Raw genomic sequence first — 14,463 nt, forward strand, 5'->3', positions numbered from 1 at the left:
ACAGCTATACAAACAGAGAATCCCAGACTGGCAGGGGTTGGAAGGGACCTCTGGAGATCATCTCGTCCAACCCCCTGCCAAAGCAGGGTCACCCAGAGGAGGCTGGACAGGAACGAGTCCAGGCGGGTTTGGAATGTCTCCAGAGCAGGAGACTCCACCACCTGTCTGGGCAGCCTCTTCCAGTGCTTTGGACCCTCAGAGGAAAGAAGTTTTTCCTCATGTTGAGATGGAGTTTCCCCTGTTCCAGTCTGTGCCCATTGCCCCTTGTCCTGTCACTGGGCACCAAGAAGAGTCCTGCCCCATCCTCTTGCCACCCGCCCTGTAGATATTGCTGAGCATTGATGAGATCCCCTCTGTCTGCTCTTCTCCAGGCTGAACAGCCCCAGGGCTCTCAGCCTGTCCTCAGCACAGAGATGCTCCAGTCCCTGACCATCTTTGTAGCCTCCGCTGGACTCTCTCCAGTAGCAGATGTGGCCCCACCAGGACAGAGCAGAGGGGGAGGACGAGCCCCCTCCACCTGCTGGCCATGCACTTCTCAATGCGCCCCAGGAGACCATTGGCCTTCTTGGCCACAAGGGCACATGGCTGGCTCTTGGGCAACCTGTTGCCCCCCAGGACTCCCAGACCCCCCTGCATACGCCCTCACGACGCCTGAGGCCTAACCGGACGCCCGCTCCCGCCGCCCCGCGCATGCGCGCGCACCCCCGCCCCGCGCATGCCTTCTCCTCCGCGGCGACAGGGGGCGCTGCGGCGCGGGCGCGGGGGCGCGCGGCGGGGGGTGGGGCGGGCGCGCGGCCCTGCCCCCGGCGGCCATGGCCCTTCCCGGCATTCCCTATGAGCGGCGGCTGCTCATCATGGCGGACCCGAGAGACAAGGCGTTGCAGGATTACCGCAAGAAGCTGCTGGAGCACAAGGAGATCGACGGGCGCCTCAAAGAGTGTGAGCGCCGCTCCCCGGGGAACCGCCGCCGCGGGCATCGCCGCCGCTGAGCGCCCGCCGGGCTCTGAGGGAGCCCAGCCGCCGTCCGCGCTTCGTCATGGGCCTGGCCGGGCCCGGCGGGCGGCTGAGGGGAGGGAGGGCAGGCGGGCGGGGGCCGGGCCCAGCCGTGGCCGTTCGCCTTTCCCCGTGGGAGAGCCCCGCGTTGCAAACGACCTGGGTGCCGTGTTCTCGTTGGACTGAATGTTAAAATAATGTTGGCCTGGCCAGCAGGGCGAGGGGGGAATTCTGCCCCTCTGCTCCGCTCTGTGAGACCCCCTGCAGTGCTGCCTCCAGCGCTGGGGCACCAACAGCAGAAGGACACGGAGCTGTTGGAGCGGGGCCAGAGGAGGCCCCGGAGATACTGGGAGGGCTGGAGCCCCTCTGCTGTGAGGACAGGCTGAGAGAGCTGGGGGGGATCAGCCTGGAGAAGAGAAGGCTCCGGGGAGACCTTGGAGCCCCTTCCAGTCCCTAAAGGGGCTCCAGGAAAGCTGGGGAGGGACTCTGGATCAGGGAGGGGAGCCATGGGACAAGGGGGAACGGTTTTAAACTGGAAGAGGGGAGATTTAGACGAGATCTGAGGAAGAAATTCTTGGCTGTGAGGGTGGTGAGCCCCTGGCCTAGGTTGCCCAGAGAAGCTGTGGCTGCCCCATCCCTGGAGCTGTTCAAGGCCAAGCTGGACGGGGCTTTGAGTGACCTGGTCTGGTGGGAGGTGTCCCTTCCAAACCATTCTATGAATCTATGAAAATCTTGTGTTTCTTTTCTTTTTCTAGTGAGGGAACAGCTGAAGGAGCTCACCAAGCAATATGAAAAATCAGAAAATGATCTGAAAGCCTTGCAGAGCGTCGGGCAGGTACATAAGAGAAACGAGGCCATAGCAGCCTGTGGTGATGGTTGACAGTGAACTTGCCTGGAAGTAGCATTTAAGCCCGTTTTTGGTGTCGAGAGAGAGTAAGCGGGGATGGTACAGCTAACAGAAACAGAACTGTCAGACACACAAAACAGATGGGTTAGAGAGGTTTTCCGTACTTTTCCTGGTTGACAGAGATGTGTTACAGAAATTAAAGTGCTGGCAAACAGCGTGAAGCAGGGGAAAGAATTTCAAAGGAGACAGTCATCTTCCATGTCCTAAAACACGTTAAATGTTGTTTTGTAATGGTAATTTTTCTGTAGGCTAATACTGCATTTATTCTTTTGCAGATTGTTGGCGAGGTTCTTAAACAGCTAACAGAAGAGAAATGTGAGTATGCCGGACTGTTACATTCTTTGGAAACTTGAATATAAGCTTTTGCAGTTAAAATCTGGCTAAAGATTTGAGGGAGTAAAGAATTAGAGTATTGGTGATCTGAGTACTGGCAGGAAAATATCATAGACTGGATAATTCAGAAGCATAATTCAGAGCAGTGAAACAAGTAAATTTGATTTTTTTTTTTTTTTGCTTTGATCTTCTCTCTCCAGTCATTGTGAAGGCTACAAATGGACCAAGATATGTGGTCGGCTGCCGTCGTCAGGTAACTGATCTCTCTGAATATTCATTAAAAGTTTGCTTTGGTCTTGAATATTGCCATTGCTTTTCATAAAGTGGGCCCTTAGTGGGGTTAAGTATTTTCTTTTTTAAGGCGTATATGGCTCTTTTATACTGGTATCTGCTTGCCCTCTGCCTTCGTAGCTGGTAGTAGTGTAACTTCCCAGTGTAAATAAAGCAGTCCAGAATATTCCTGGTACCTTGCCTGTGGCTTATTCTTTTTGTTGAGTTGAAGCTCTGTCTCTCTGCCTGATTTTGAACTCTCTGAAAATTAATCAGCTGTGTAAGGTCTCCCTTGCTATGTTGTAAACACAGCATGTGATGGTTACTGTCAGTGCTGAGCTTTAGATTTAACGTTATATAACTATATATATCTTTATGTATTAAGTGCTAATGCTTTTGTACTCCAATGAATAATTATGGTAGCCAAGGCCCCTGTTCTAAACACTTTGAGGAATTTTTATTTGTCCTCAGTGATCTTTAAAAAAAAAAAAAAAAAAAAAAGCCTTGGCACTTCTGGTCCACAGGACGACACCTTTTTTACCTACATCAAATTCTGTAGAAGTTAGGCACCCTATTACAGATTCCTGCTTACAGCGTAATCCATCTTCTGGTATAATCAGCAAGAACCACTAAGAGGTACTCTCTGCTTCATATTTTTATAAATAAGTATAAGGGATGTAGTGCATTCATGGTTTACAAACTGCTTGTTAGTTAATTGAGCACTGACTGTGACCCACTTACAGTAATTAAAACCCATAGATCGGCTGTTCCTTACCAAAGCTGACTATTAAGTAGGAACCACAATACTAGTGAACGTGTTCTGCAACTGCAGAGCCATTGGAGGAGCAAAAGTGAATCTCTAGTTAGATTTTATTATACTCATCCCTGACTTTGAGAAATGGAAGCAAAGAAGAGTGTACGAAGTGTGAGACTTCACTGAGGGAAATTCCTTCAGTAAAAAAAGCACAGATGTCATACTGATGTTAGAGGTGTCTCTTTTTCCTCTTTCTGAAGAGAAATTTATGTTCTTTACATAATTTTGAACTCTTACTGATTCTATGTAAAGAAATAAAATGTGTTTGCAAGACTAACATGCAAATGTTTTGCGTTACCCAGAATCTCTGGGTCAGCTTAAGGTTTGTACGTGGAAGTTAAATTGAAGAACAGCGTAATGGAACTCCAACATACAACAGTTAACCAACTCTGTTTAGACGATTCCTCCGTAATGGTGGTGTGGTGGCTGTAGAAGCCAAGAGGCAACAGCAAGTGGCAGAACGGGGAGCCCGCTGTACTTTGAAGAATTTCAAGAGAGGGGTGGGAGGAGGGGTTTCTAGCTGTCAGGAATTCCTGGTGAAGGGCCACAATTAACAATACTTGGCAGTAAGCAGCGAGCAAAACTCATGCAGTTGGTATTTTCCTATGGTGGTGACTCTGTCAATGGATTGTGTATTTTTTCAGTAGAGATGGACCTTTCTACTCCTTTAAGGGGCAAACTGTGTGGGAAACGTGGGTACCACTAAGTGTGTTAGTTCATGTAGTGTATATATACAGGTATCCATGACTTTCCTCAAGCACACCGATGCACTGTGTTTTTACTTGCATAAAACATCCGCAAGAATTGCGGGTATTGAAATGCTCTTTTAAATACATAATTTTAAGCTTCATCCCTTTGAAGATGTTATGGTGCAAACTCACTATTTTCTTTCACCAGAATGAACAAAATATTTTTCTGGAACATAAGTATAGTTAATTCCACTTAGGTAGTGTTGAGATTCTGTGTTGAAACGTAGATAAATGCTGAGGAATAGCTCGTGTTTAGATGAGCCTGGCAGTGCAGCGTTTACTTTCGAGTTTATTCTTGAGTAAAAACACTTTGATCTTAAAAGATCCTTGATTTGATACCCGAGACTAAAAAACGGTATCCGTGATTGTTTTCAAAATGTCAAAATATCAAGGCAAATAATTTCCCATGGAGTGTTTCACAGACCAGAAGGACTAGTTTTTGATCGAAGTCCTTGTGGCTGTGCTGCTGAGGAAGGGGCTGTTTAAATTGAAACAAAATTACTTCCCTATCTGAAGTGTGTTTCCTAAGGAATTCAAAGTCAAGTGGTTTCTCTTTGTTTTCTTCCCACTGCAGAATAACTTAAATCTATTGGGCGATGTTGAATCTGATAGAATGTCAAGCTTTTACAGATTTCTTAACATTAGGCAGCTGGGAAGAGGTCTTGTTAGTGACCCCAGTAAGGGAGGAGTGACAGCTTGAGCCTGAATGCTACTAGAGACATGGGCAAGGGACCTTATAAATCCCTCAGTGGCAGCGCTGGGAAGCTTCAGGCAGCGCTTGCAAACAGTTGTCGAAATCCCTGTTGTTCAGGTACCATGTCGGTAAAGCTCAGAATAAATAGGCTTCATATTCTTCAAATGTGGGTTGAGTATCTCTTTTTTTTTTTAAAAAAAAAAAAAAGGAATACAAGAAGAAATGAGAGTGTTGAGGAAATCTTTATGATTGTTGTGCGAGGTTGTGTTGTGTGAGAGATAAGAACTGCTCTCCTAGACCAGGTTTCTTAAAAAGAAAGTGAGAAACACAAGTTAGGAGTTTAAATCCCAGCAGAAATTAGCAGGGTGTAGTGGAATAGGACTGCTAATGTGTTTAAAAATCTCATAAAAATGGAGTAAGCAGACAAAAACCGCTGAGGCAGATAAGTAGGTCATTGGAGATAAACAATAGCAAAAGAGTAACAACTGGAATGACTGAGTTTGAAGACAGGAGGATATAACAAGATAGGTGACAATGTGCAAATGATGGAAGGCTTGGAGAAGATAGGTTAGGAACATCTCTTCACTCTTTCCAGTGGTCCAGAAAGGAGAAAGCCATTGAGTAGAAGGGGGGCAAGTTCAGACTGAAATGGGCAGGCTGCTCTGTATGTCCTTAAATGAGGAGTGCTTACTGGTTTGAAATGAATGGTTCTGTCCTGTGTTGAACAGAGGGGAGGATTAGATCTCTTGCTAATCCAGTAAAAAAAAAAATTTTAAAAAAATTACAATCTAGAAAATAGTATTATTGTGAAAAGTGGCAGAGGTAAGTTAATGACTTGCTGTTCAAGATCTATTTCAATGTTAATAAAAATTCTTCCTGTGGTGTGGTTTAGCTTTGCTGGTATCCAGTTGTGACGACCAACAGGTTCGCTGGTCTAGGCCAGCTCCTGGATTGCTTCTCCCAGGAAACAGTGGGCCAGCTTTTTCCCACTTTAAGCATTCCCAAAAATGGTGGTGACGGGGACACAGTGTTTACTAGATGAGCTGCTTGGCAAGTAGCTGTAGCCTTGTTTTCTTCTTGTGTGTGACTGAGCAAAGAGCGCAAGCTACAGAAAACATCTTGGCTAAAACCAGACATTGTTTTGGAGCGTGGTTCTAATAGAAATACCTTCTTTGTGACTAGCTTGACAAAAGTAAGCTGAAGCCGGGGACAAGAGTTGCTCTGGATATGACCACTCTGACTATTATGAGGTAGGTTTCTGCTCTACAGCTGCTCTTCTGCTCATCTTATAAAGGAGGAAAAATAGTGATCTGAGCAGGTCACACAAAGCTTTGAATAATTCATAATATTTTGTAAGTGTTTTCAGCAAAGCACTGCTTAAGTAAGGACGGTTACTTTGAGGGAAGACTTAATGTGTTTGTTATTGATAGTTTAAAAAGAAATTGGTTGTTCTTAAAGATAATTCAGTTACAACTCGGCATTTGCAGGTTTTTTAAGCTTTTGCTTGTTTCGTTTAAAACTCTAAAAAGCTTGCTAGGTTTGGGGTTTATTGTTTTTTCAACAAACATACTTGTCTTGTTATCAAGGTGGGAGGAGAAGAAATCATTTTCATACTTGCTCTAAAATTTATTGCAATAACTTTATAAATGTGTCTGCACAATAAAAAATGTCTACTCTTAACTCCTTTTTTTACAGATATTTGCCAAGGGAAGTGGATCCCTTGGTTTATAATATGTCTCATGAAGATCCAGGAGATGTTTCATATTCTGAGATTGGAGGGTTGTCGGAACAAATCAGAGAGCTACGTGAGGTATCCAGTATCTCAAAAACGCTTATCAAATAGTGGTATATGTTCTGAGGGAAGTTCTACAGTGCAAAAATGTCTTAATGATGTTTGTCCTAAACTATCATGAGACGGGCTGTTAAAGGATCCTGTCAGATTAGTGTTTAGATTAGAGTACAGATTAGACTACGTTTTCCTGTAATAGAAGATAACTTCTGAAGCGTTGTTTATGTATTTTCCAGCTTTGTAATTGCCCTTGTGGCGAAAAGCCGTGTGATTGCAGGGTGCTGGTGCACTCATAGTGAAGAACCCTGTTAGTTTGGGCCTCGGTGCTGTGGGCTGGGCAAGCCAGCCCAGGAATGCAGGTGTTTGAAGACGAGCTGGTGCTGCTGTGAGCCAGCTGACAATAGCAGGGATCGCTTGTGCACTGCGAATACACCTTGCAGTGGCGGAGAAACGTTATTCTCAACACCAAAGCCTGATTCTCAAACTGGGTTATAACTTACCTCTATTGTTACAGAAGCTTGGGTTGAGATTAAAGTAAGAAAATCCACTAAAGAAGAGGGTTTGAAGGATCCAAGACCCTTTAGGCTAAGAGAGAGCCATGAAGTCAAGTGGGAGGGCATAGTTAGGATTGACAACCAGGAAATCAAACTTGAATTTTGCACAAAAACTACTAGAATTGCTCTGCTATGTAAAAGTAGCAAAACATGATTTCAGCAAAGAGCATCAAGAGAAACAAGCTATTGCAGAGCTGAAGGCTGAACAAGGGCAGGATTGTGGATCGATCCATTGGATCAATCTGATGTTTTCTTACTTAACTGTTTCTCATACTAAATGTGCTGCACGGATAAATGAGAATACAGGTAGCTGGAAAACAGGCTAGCAGGTGTACCATTAGCTTCTGAGGATGGCTGATTGATTTTAAAACTCAAACAGAGTCTCGGTTTGTTTATCTTATCTCTTCACAGGTAATAGAATTGCCTCTTACAAACCCGGAATTATTCCAGCGTGTGGGAATTATACCTCCAAAAGGCTGCTTGCTCTATGGCCCCCCTGGTGAGTCTTGTGAAAGGGTAATGAATGCTTAGTTGTCACTGTCAAACTGTGGCAATAGCCTTGCTTGTTTCTTTTTTTTTTTTTCTTTCTTTTTGTTTTTTGAAGTTGCTAGCATGCGATGTTGGGTTACTAGTTAAACAGCTTCAATCTCTTGTCTGTCCAGGTACAGGGAAAACACTTTTGGCCAGAGCTGTTGCTAGCCAGCTTGATTGCAACTTCCTAAAGGTAGTATAATTTTACACTTGCCCTAATGCACGTGCACACGTTTAATGTGTTTTCGCTCCGGTCTCTTCATTCACGTGTCTTCTGCCTTTCAAAAGGTGGTGTCGAGTTCGATAGTGGACAAGTACATCGGTGAAAGTGCTCGACTGATCAGAGAGATGTTCAATTATGCCAGAGATCATCAGCCGTGTATCATTTTCATGGATGAGATAGATGCTATTGGTAAGGCTAACGGCCTGGAGGAAGGCTGGAGTCTCCTTTTAACACTGAAATTAGCTATAAAGCTGCAATCTGCCCTCTCAAAAGAGAAATTGCATGCGTGTTTATTCAGAAGAAGCATAAGGGGTCAAGTGTTTCGGCTTCCTGGATCTATTACAGCTAGTTTAGAACCATGCCTGTTCATATCTGGCTTGGATATTTTTGTCTATATGAAAAAGCGTTTTTAAAATCTGTGCTTTACCTCCTTAAATACCACCCCTCTTTCCTGCCCAGTTTAAAAGGGATACCTGATTGTCTTCAGACTTACATGGAGGCGAAAATAAAGTACTGTAACTTACGAGTTTGGTATGCTGCAGGTGGTCGCCGTTTTTCTGAAGGCACCTCAGCCGATAGAGAAATTCAGAGGACTCTGATGGAGGTGAGTACTGTACACTCCGCATTAGATAATAATCCAGATGTGGATTGTCACATTATGATCTGGCTTAATAGAACTTTTTGAGTTAATAATCTTAAGCTACAATAAACTAGATGCTGCTTTTACAAAAGACAGCTGCGCATCTGGATGACTCAGCCATGAATTCAACTTGGAGACTAATTGAAAGAATATTTGAAGTTGCTAAAATTATTTGGGGTATTTTCTCTTTTTACTGTTTATTGCCTTTGCTGCTGTTTACTGCATCTTCTTGAAGGTTTGGAGGGCCCTCTCTTTCTTAAAGGGGGGAAAGTGGAGCTTGTCTCTTTTAGTCCCAAAGAGACTTACTCTAGAAAATTTTAGAACTGTTAGATTTTTTTTTTTTTTTTCAAAACCAGGAGGAGAAGTAGTTGTATTTCTTTGTTTCTGTACTAATTGCTCTGGTAAAGTGGGTTGTGTGAAGAGAATTTAAAAACTGCTGGCGACAGTTAAGAATTCTGAAGCTAATGGGAAACTTCATTGGCCTATGTTTGCAAACAGTTTGCCCGGTTCAAAAGAATGTGTCTGCCTTATATAAAGAATTAAATCACTGTGACCAAAGAGCAAGTACTTTGAATCTTCACAATGAAATGTCTTCGTATGCGCGTATTAGTATTCTAGAGGCTGTTCTCCAAGTCTAATTTGAATGTCCTGGACTTGGTGCAATACATTCAAAATGTGTCAGCCAGCCACCGTCTCCTTTAGTATTTGCACCGTTTTCATTGCCTCATTGTTTTAGCTGAGTCTTTCACGTTTGAGCTCTGCTTTGCTCAGTATCTTTTTCTCTGGGCAAAGCATTTTCAGTGTCTCTCTTAAGCTCTCCTTTATTGCTTACAGGATATGCAGGGAGCTGTGCCCTTCCATTAGAAGGCTTGGAGCATTTTATCACTGATTCATCTGTACCACTTTTATATCGTGCTGAAAATATTTATGCAGACAATAAGTACAAATAGATTGTGCTAGGAGGGTTTTGGGTTCTTTAAAAACAAACTTCTGTTTTCTGTTAGTTATTGAATCAGATGGATGGATTCGATACTCTGCACAGAGTTAAAATGATCATGGCTACTAACAGACCAGACACGCTGGATCCGGCGCTTCTGCGGCCTGGGAGACTGGATAGAAAAATCCGTGAGTTCCTGCTTTACAGTGGCTGGAAGGAGGCTGTTATCCATATGCATTGTGGTTTTCTGTTTTTATTGAAGCTGTAATTCTTTCTAGATATTGATCTACCAAATGAACAAGCCAGATTAGACATTTTGAAGATTCACGCAGGTCCTATCACTAAACATGGTGAAATAGGTAAGTAGGAAGCTCCCTGCACATCCTACTTCTCTTTGGAAAAATGTGAAGAGGGTGAGTTGTTAGGATGACTCTGCCCTTGTAATTCCTACCATTACACTGGCCACACAACTTCCCCTCTCTTGGAATTTTGCTTGGGTTTTTTTTTTTAATGCATCCTGATTGAATTGTTGCTAAGTATTCCTTTGCAAAGGAAAAATGAATATAAACCCTTGGAGCACAGTTGTAAACTGGAAAATTTACATGATTCTCATCAGGTAGTTTCCTGTTTCTAAAGCAATAGCTTAGTGCAAGTAGACAGCATTTTCATTAGCCGCCCCCCCCCCCCCGCCTCCCCAGTGCAGAAGTTTGAAAACAATAAGGAATCTTTAAAAGTCATGGAGAAATTCGCTTTGGAGTTCAGAGGTGGCATAACGAAAACCTTGTTGTCTGAAACAAAGCTTGTCTTTGGTTAGTGGTGTAGAGAGCTCTCTCCAGGGCGTCAGGAGGAGAAGTATCTATCAGATAAAATGGGGAAGGCTCATTTAATGACTGTGTTACTCTAAGCTGGCTAGAGTCTTAGTTTTCGCGGTGACACAGAGCTTTCCTCAAGTGAAATGTAATTGTGATTTGCCTTTAAAACTACGTTGGCTGCCTTTTATTTCAGTAAGGCCCGGCAGACCCAGCTGGCACCGCCCCCGCCTCTGTGCTGACAGGAGCTATTCATGCGGCCCGGCAGCAGGATGGGGATGGTGGAACTGATCTCCTTCACCATCTGGCTTGCATAAACAGCTGCAGCTCCATGGGGGGAGGTTGGGAGCGGGAGGAGGGCAAGAGGGATGAGGATTACCTTTCTTAGTAGCAACGTTGGCTTAAACATTCATGCAACTGTAGTCTAAGATAGAGAAGTTCCAAAGCAAATCATGAACCCGAGGTAAAGTGCTTTGTCCTTTTTCCCCTATCTTGGGGCACTGGAGTGGAAGCAGGTAGATCGTTCCTTTGCACCATTTAGCAAGGTGAGGTATTAGATGGGTACTAGCTAAATTTCTGCACGTGGCGTGGGAAGACTGTGCTGCTCAGCTTTGAGATCCTTGAAGGAAGCCCAGAACTTAGCAAGGTGGGGTGTGAATTGCATTGAAACCCTAAAATAACGACCTGTTCCAGCTTGCAGCATGAGATTTTCCAGCTGGAGTCTACTGAACACTCTAAACTTACAAACCTTACAATGTTCAGCATTGCTTAGTCCCCTTGCTTATTTATTTTTTTTTTTTACTTTCCAATTACAGGGAGACTTGTTTATAGCACACTGTGCTACATGGAATTAAAGTTGAATAATTTCTAATCTCTAGGGTTTTTGGGATTCTTAAGATAAAAACTTTCAGTTCAAATGTTTTAAATTTCAAAACACTTAACCTTCTGTATGAAAAGTTTTACAGAAAGTTGATCTTTTTTTTTTTTTTAAATAAGCAGCCTTGCAAAAATTGGAACTTGCTGGAGGCTCAACAGGCAGAGTGTTTTAGAAATTGATAACCATAGCCACTTTTTTAGTAAATATATGCACATAAAATATCAGGCTTAATATATCAAGACATCAAGTGCCTTTAGTAGATGCAGTTGTTATAAGCGGAAAGGGACTGAGTTATGATCACTTGGAGATAAGTTTTCTGGTTTTTTACATCATTCAAATGATGATTAGAAGATTGCCTTGATGTAGCTCTTCTTGCATTTCATGTTGATGCTTGTAACCTCAAGTTAGTAACTTTGCGATTTAATTAGATTATGTGAGCTTTTGGCTGCCATACACTTCTGTTTTAATGAAAGAGGTAATATAGCTGATTTCAGCTAATTTGTCATTCTAGTGGGCAGCTATCTATTTGCACTGAAATCAAAGGAAAGCGTTTCTTTGTTAGCTGGATACGTGTTTCTTTGGCATCCATAATGGGAAGTGTGAATTTATTTCTAATTGGCATTCATGTTTTATGACTAGATTATGAAGCAATTGTGAAGCTTTCAGATGGCTTTAATGGAGCAGACTTGAGAAATGTCTGTACTGAAGCAGGTATTTTCTTAACTCTTAATTTCCTTGTGCTAAGTCTTGGTAAATGCTAAACGTTTGAGCTGTTTTCTCCGATACTTCTGTGAATGGATTAAAATTGGGGGGTGAAAAATGTTTTGCTGAAACAAGTGGTGCTCGCTTCTTTGTATTCCTTTCTTAAGGGCCGGATAGCATTTACTTAATGGAAATGTTAGCATCTGGACAGTAGCAAAATGCCAAAACAGTTGCATATTTCGCAGCATGTCACGCGTGTCTGGACTGTGAAGCGTAAGCAGCAGTACACTGATATGCCCTGAAGCTTGATGGAACAACTTGAACAAAATCTCTTTTCTTCCAAGTTTCCTTATGACCTATACGGTCAGGCAGAACTTGATTCTTTACATCCTCCCTTTGAGGTGACAGACAAGTCTCTTATCGGGTCTGAGGGTAAACCTGAGTTTGGCTGAGTGTCGTGACATCTGTCATATTATCTCAGAAGAACTAGATGCCTTCTGCAAACAGCCATAACACCCGTTTTTCTCCTTTTTGCAGAGAATCCAAGTCTCTTAGTACCTTGGTGACTGGAGAGTTAATACTATTTTATGCTTTTTCCACGTTACAAATTCATTGTATGCTTAGGGGTTTGCCTACCGGGGTAGGCTGAGTAACTCAGTAACAACACACCCGTAGTTTTTAAAACAAGTTACACATTTCTTAGTGAGTTCAGAAAGGTGGCCTCATCGAAGCTTACTCTTCTTCCTGACATCCAAGAGTTGCATGTAGAAGTCTACATGCAGACAGTGTTAACTTGGATCCGTTTTCACTTCAATTTGAGTGAATTTTATTTACTGTCTTTGTACTGTTGCTGCGAGGAGCACCAGCTTACTCTTGCTGTTAAATTGTTTGTCACAGGTATGTTTGCGATCCGTGCCGATCACGACTTTGTAGTTCAGGAAGACTTCATGAAAGCTGTTAGGAAAGTGGCTGATTCTAAGAAGCTGGAGTCCAAGCTTGACTACAAACCTGTGTAATTTAACTGTATAATTTGTGATTGACTGCACACGTCGTCCTGGGCTAATGTATAAAAAGACAGAAATAATGTACCTCTTGATTATTATTGTAAGGTGTTTGTGTAACATGTAGCTAGTAATTTGGTAACACTAGTTGCAAGTTGGCTACAGAAATGTGTTTTCTGTACCATTCTGAAATACAATATTCATTATGGCCCAGGTTAAGTAAAATGTGTGGAGATGTGTTCTCTTAGCAGTTACGGTGTGAATTTATAAATGTGCCTGAATGGGTTAGAAAACCTTTAAGAAAGTCAGTTTGTTTCTTGCCTTTTTTTTTATATCAGTAAATTTCCTTCCCCCAAACAGTTTATGAATAAAACTTGTTTAAATCTGCTTATCTTGGTGTACCTCTTCTGTAACTCTTGAAGAGAGTTGAATTATGCGTCTCCAGAATTTGAAGAGCGACTGTTCTCTGGCGTAGGGATTGCACTGGAGTCCTGTGCCTTACATACCAACCGGCGGCAGCCTTTCCCTCAGACAGAGGAGAGACATGTGGTATTTACTCTTTCCCTGTTCAAGTCCGGGACGAGGATTTAGCTTAGCTAACATTTGTTGACTTCTTGCGATAATTAAGTCTTTCAGAATAGTCGCTGTTTTCCCTTATGCTGGGATAACTCCTGTCCTGAATGAGAGTTTTGAGACAAAAACATCTGAGTGGAGGTGGAGAAGCTGCTACCGATGTGACAGATAAAAGTTGTGATTTCGGCATGATGTGCCTTATTTTTGTTTTTCCGATCAGTTTTGCCCCGAGGGGTGTGTGTGCAGATCCACCCGCTGCACTGTGCAACTTGGCTAAGTGTTGGACCGGGCCAGTAGTGTGCTAGACTGTACTTCTGGCCTAATTGGATCCTAATTGGATTACTCTGGGCGTGCTCAGCCGACAGGCAAGTACATTAAATTAACTCTAGATTTGCCAGGAAATGCACCACTTAACAGCATCTCCCTGGCAGTTTTAACAGCTGTGGTTGTATTTCTTTCCCCATCACTGTGAGACAGAACAGGTAGCGTAAGGTGTAAAAGAGTTGCAACAGGCCAGGCAACAATATTTTCATGGTTATGTGGCTAATGGTTGTTATGGTCCTTTCTTCTGGTTAGTATGAAAACTTCCCATTGGGATTGTGTAAGGGTGCAAATCTCAGTTTTAGTTTACCATAGCCCACATTCGTACAAGCAACACTTGTACGGGGCTGCAGCCGGTGTGCTTGGAACAATTAAAAAATTAAATAAAAGTCAGTTTCTGAGCACTACAGTGATGTAAATGGCGAGCTGAGCTGCTGGCATTACCTTGGAGAAGGGTAAAATATGGCAAAACTGTTTCCTGAAGCCCTGGGAGTGGTGATAGCTCATTTTTTGAAGTTCAGGCCATAAGTGAAGGCTACCAGCACCTGTCCCTGTTCCCATTCCTGATGGCTGCTGGAGCTGGGGGCTGCAGTTTTACTTTTTTTTTCATTTTTGGCCCACAGGAGAGATGGGGAGGGAGTCTTGATCGGGGAGTGGAGTGATAGGACGAGTAGGAATGGTTTTAAGCTGAAAGAGGGGAGATTTAGATGAGATCTGAGGAAGAAATTATTTATGATGGGGGTGGT

At 43.2% G+C, this 14,463-nt stretch overlaps 1 protein-coding gene across 2 annotated transcripts; it reads left to right on the plus strand.

Annotated features, from left to right (window-relative positions):
• The first annotated feature begins 784 nt into the window (after nt 1–784).
• Nucleotides 785–13,214, plus strand: PSMC6 (proteasome 26S subunit, ATPase 6). 2 transcript variants are annotated; one of them, XM_054199966.1, is made up of 14 exons: nt 785–939; nt 1,749–1,828; nt 2,176–2,215; nt 2,434–2,486; nt 5,943–6,010; nt 6,456–6,570; nt 7,515–7,602; nt 7,766–7,827; nt 7,923–8,046; nt 8,400–8,461; nt 9,502–9,622; nt 9,713–9,793; nt 11,760–11,831; nt 12,720–13,214. In XM_054199966.1, exons 1-14 carry the CDS (start codon nt 813–815, stop codon nt 12,836–12,838), a joined length of 1,212 nt encoding a protein of 403 aa, XP_054055941.1. In that variant the 5' UTR covers nt 785–812; the 3' UTR covers nt 12,839–13,214. The 2 variants fall into 2 exon arrangements, with proteins under 2 accessions (XP_054055941.1, XP_054055942.1); XM_054199967.1 differs by lacking the exons at nt 11,760–11,831; nt 12,720–13,214 and adding an exon at nt 10,440–11,753.
• Nucleotides 13,215–14,463: the final 1,249 nt, after the last annotated feature.

Source organism: Rissa tridactyla, chromosome 4 (assembly GCF_028500815.1).
Source record: "Rissa tridactyla isolate bRisTri1 chromosome 4, bRisTri1.patW.cur.20221130, whole genome shotgun sequence".
In the NCBI taxonomy this organism is placed as follows: domain Eukaryota; kingdom Metazoa; phylum Chordata; class Aves; order Charadriiformes; family Laridae; genus Rissa; species Rissa tridactyla.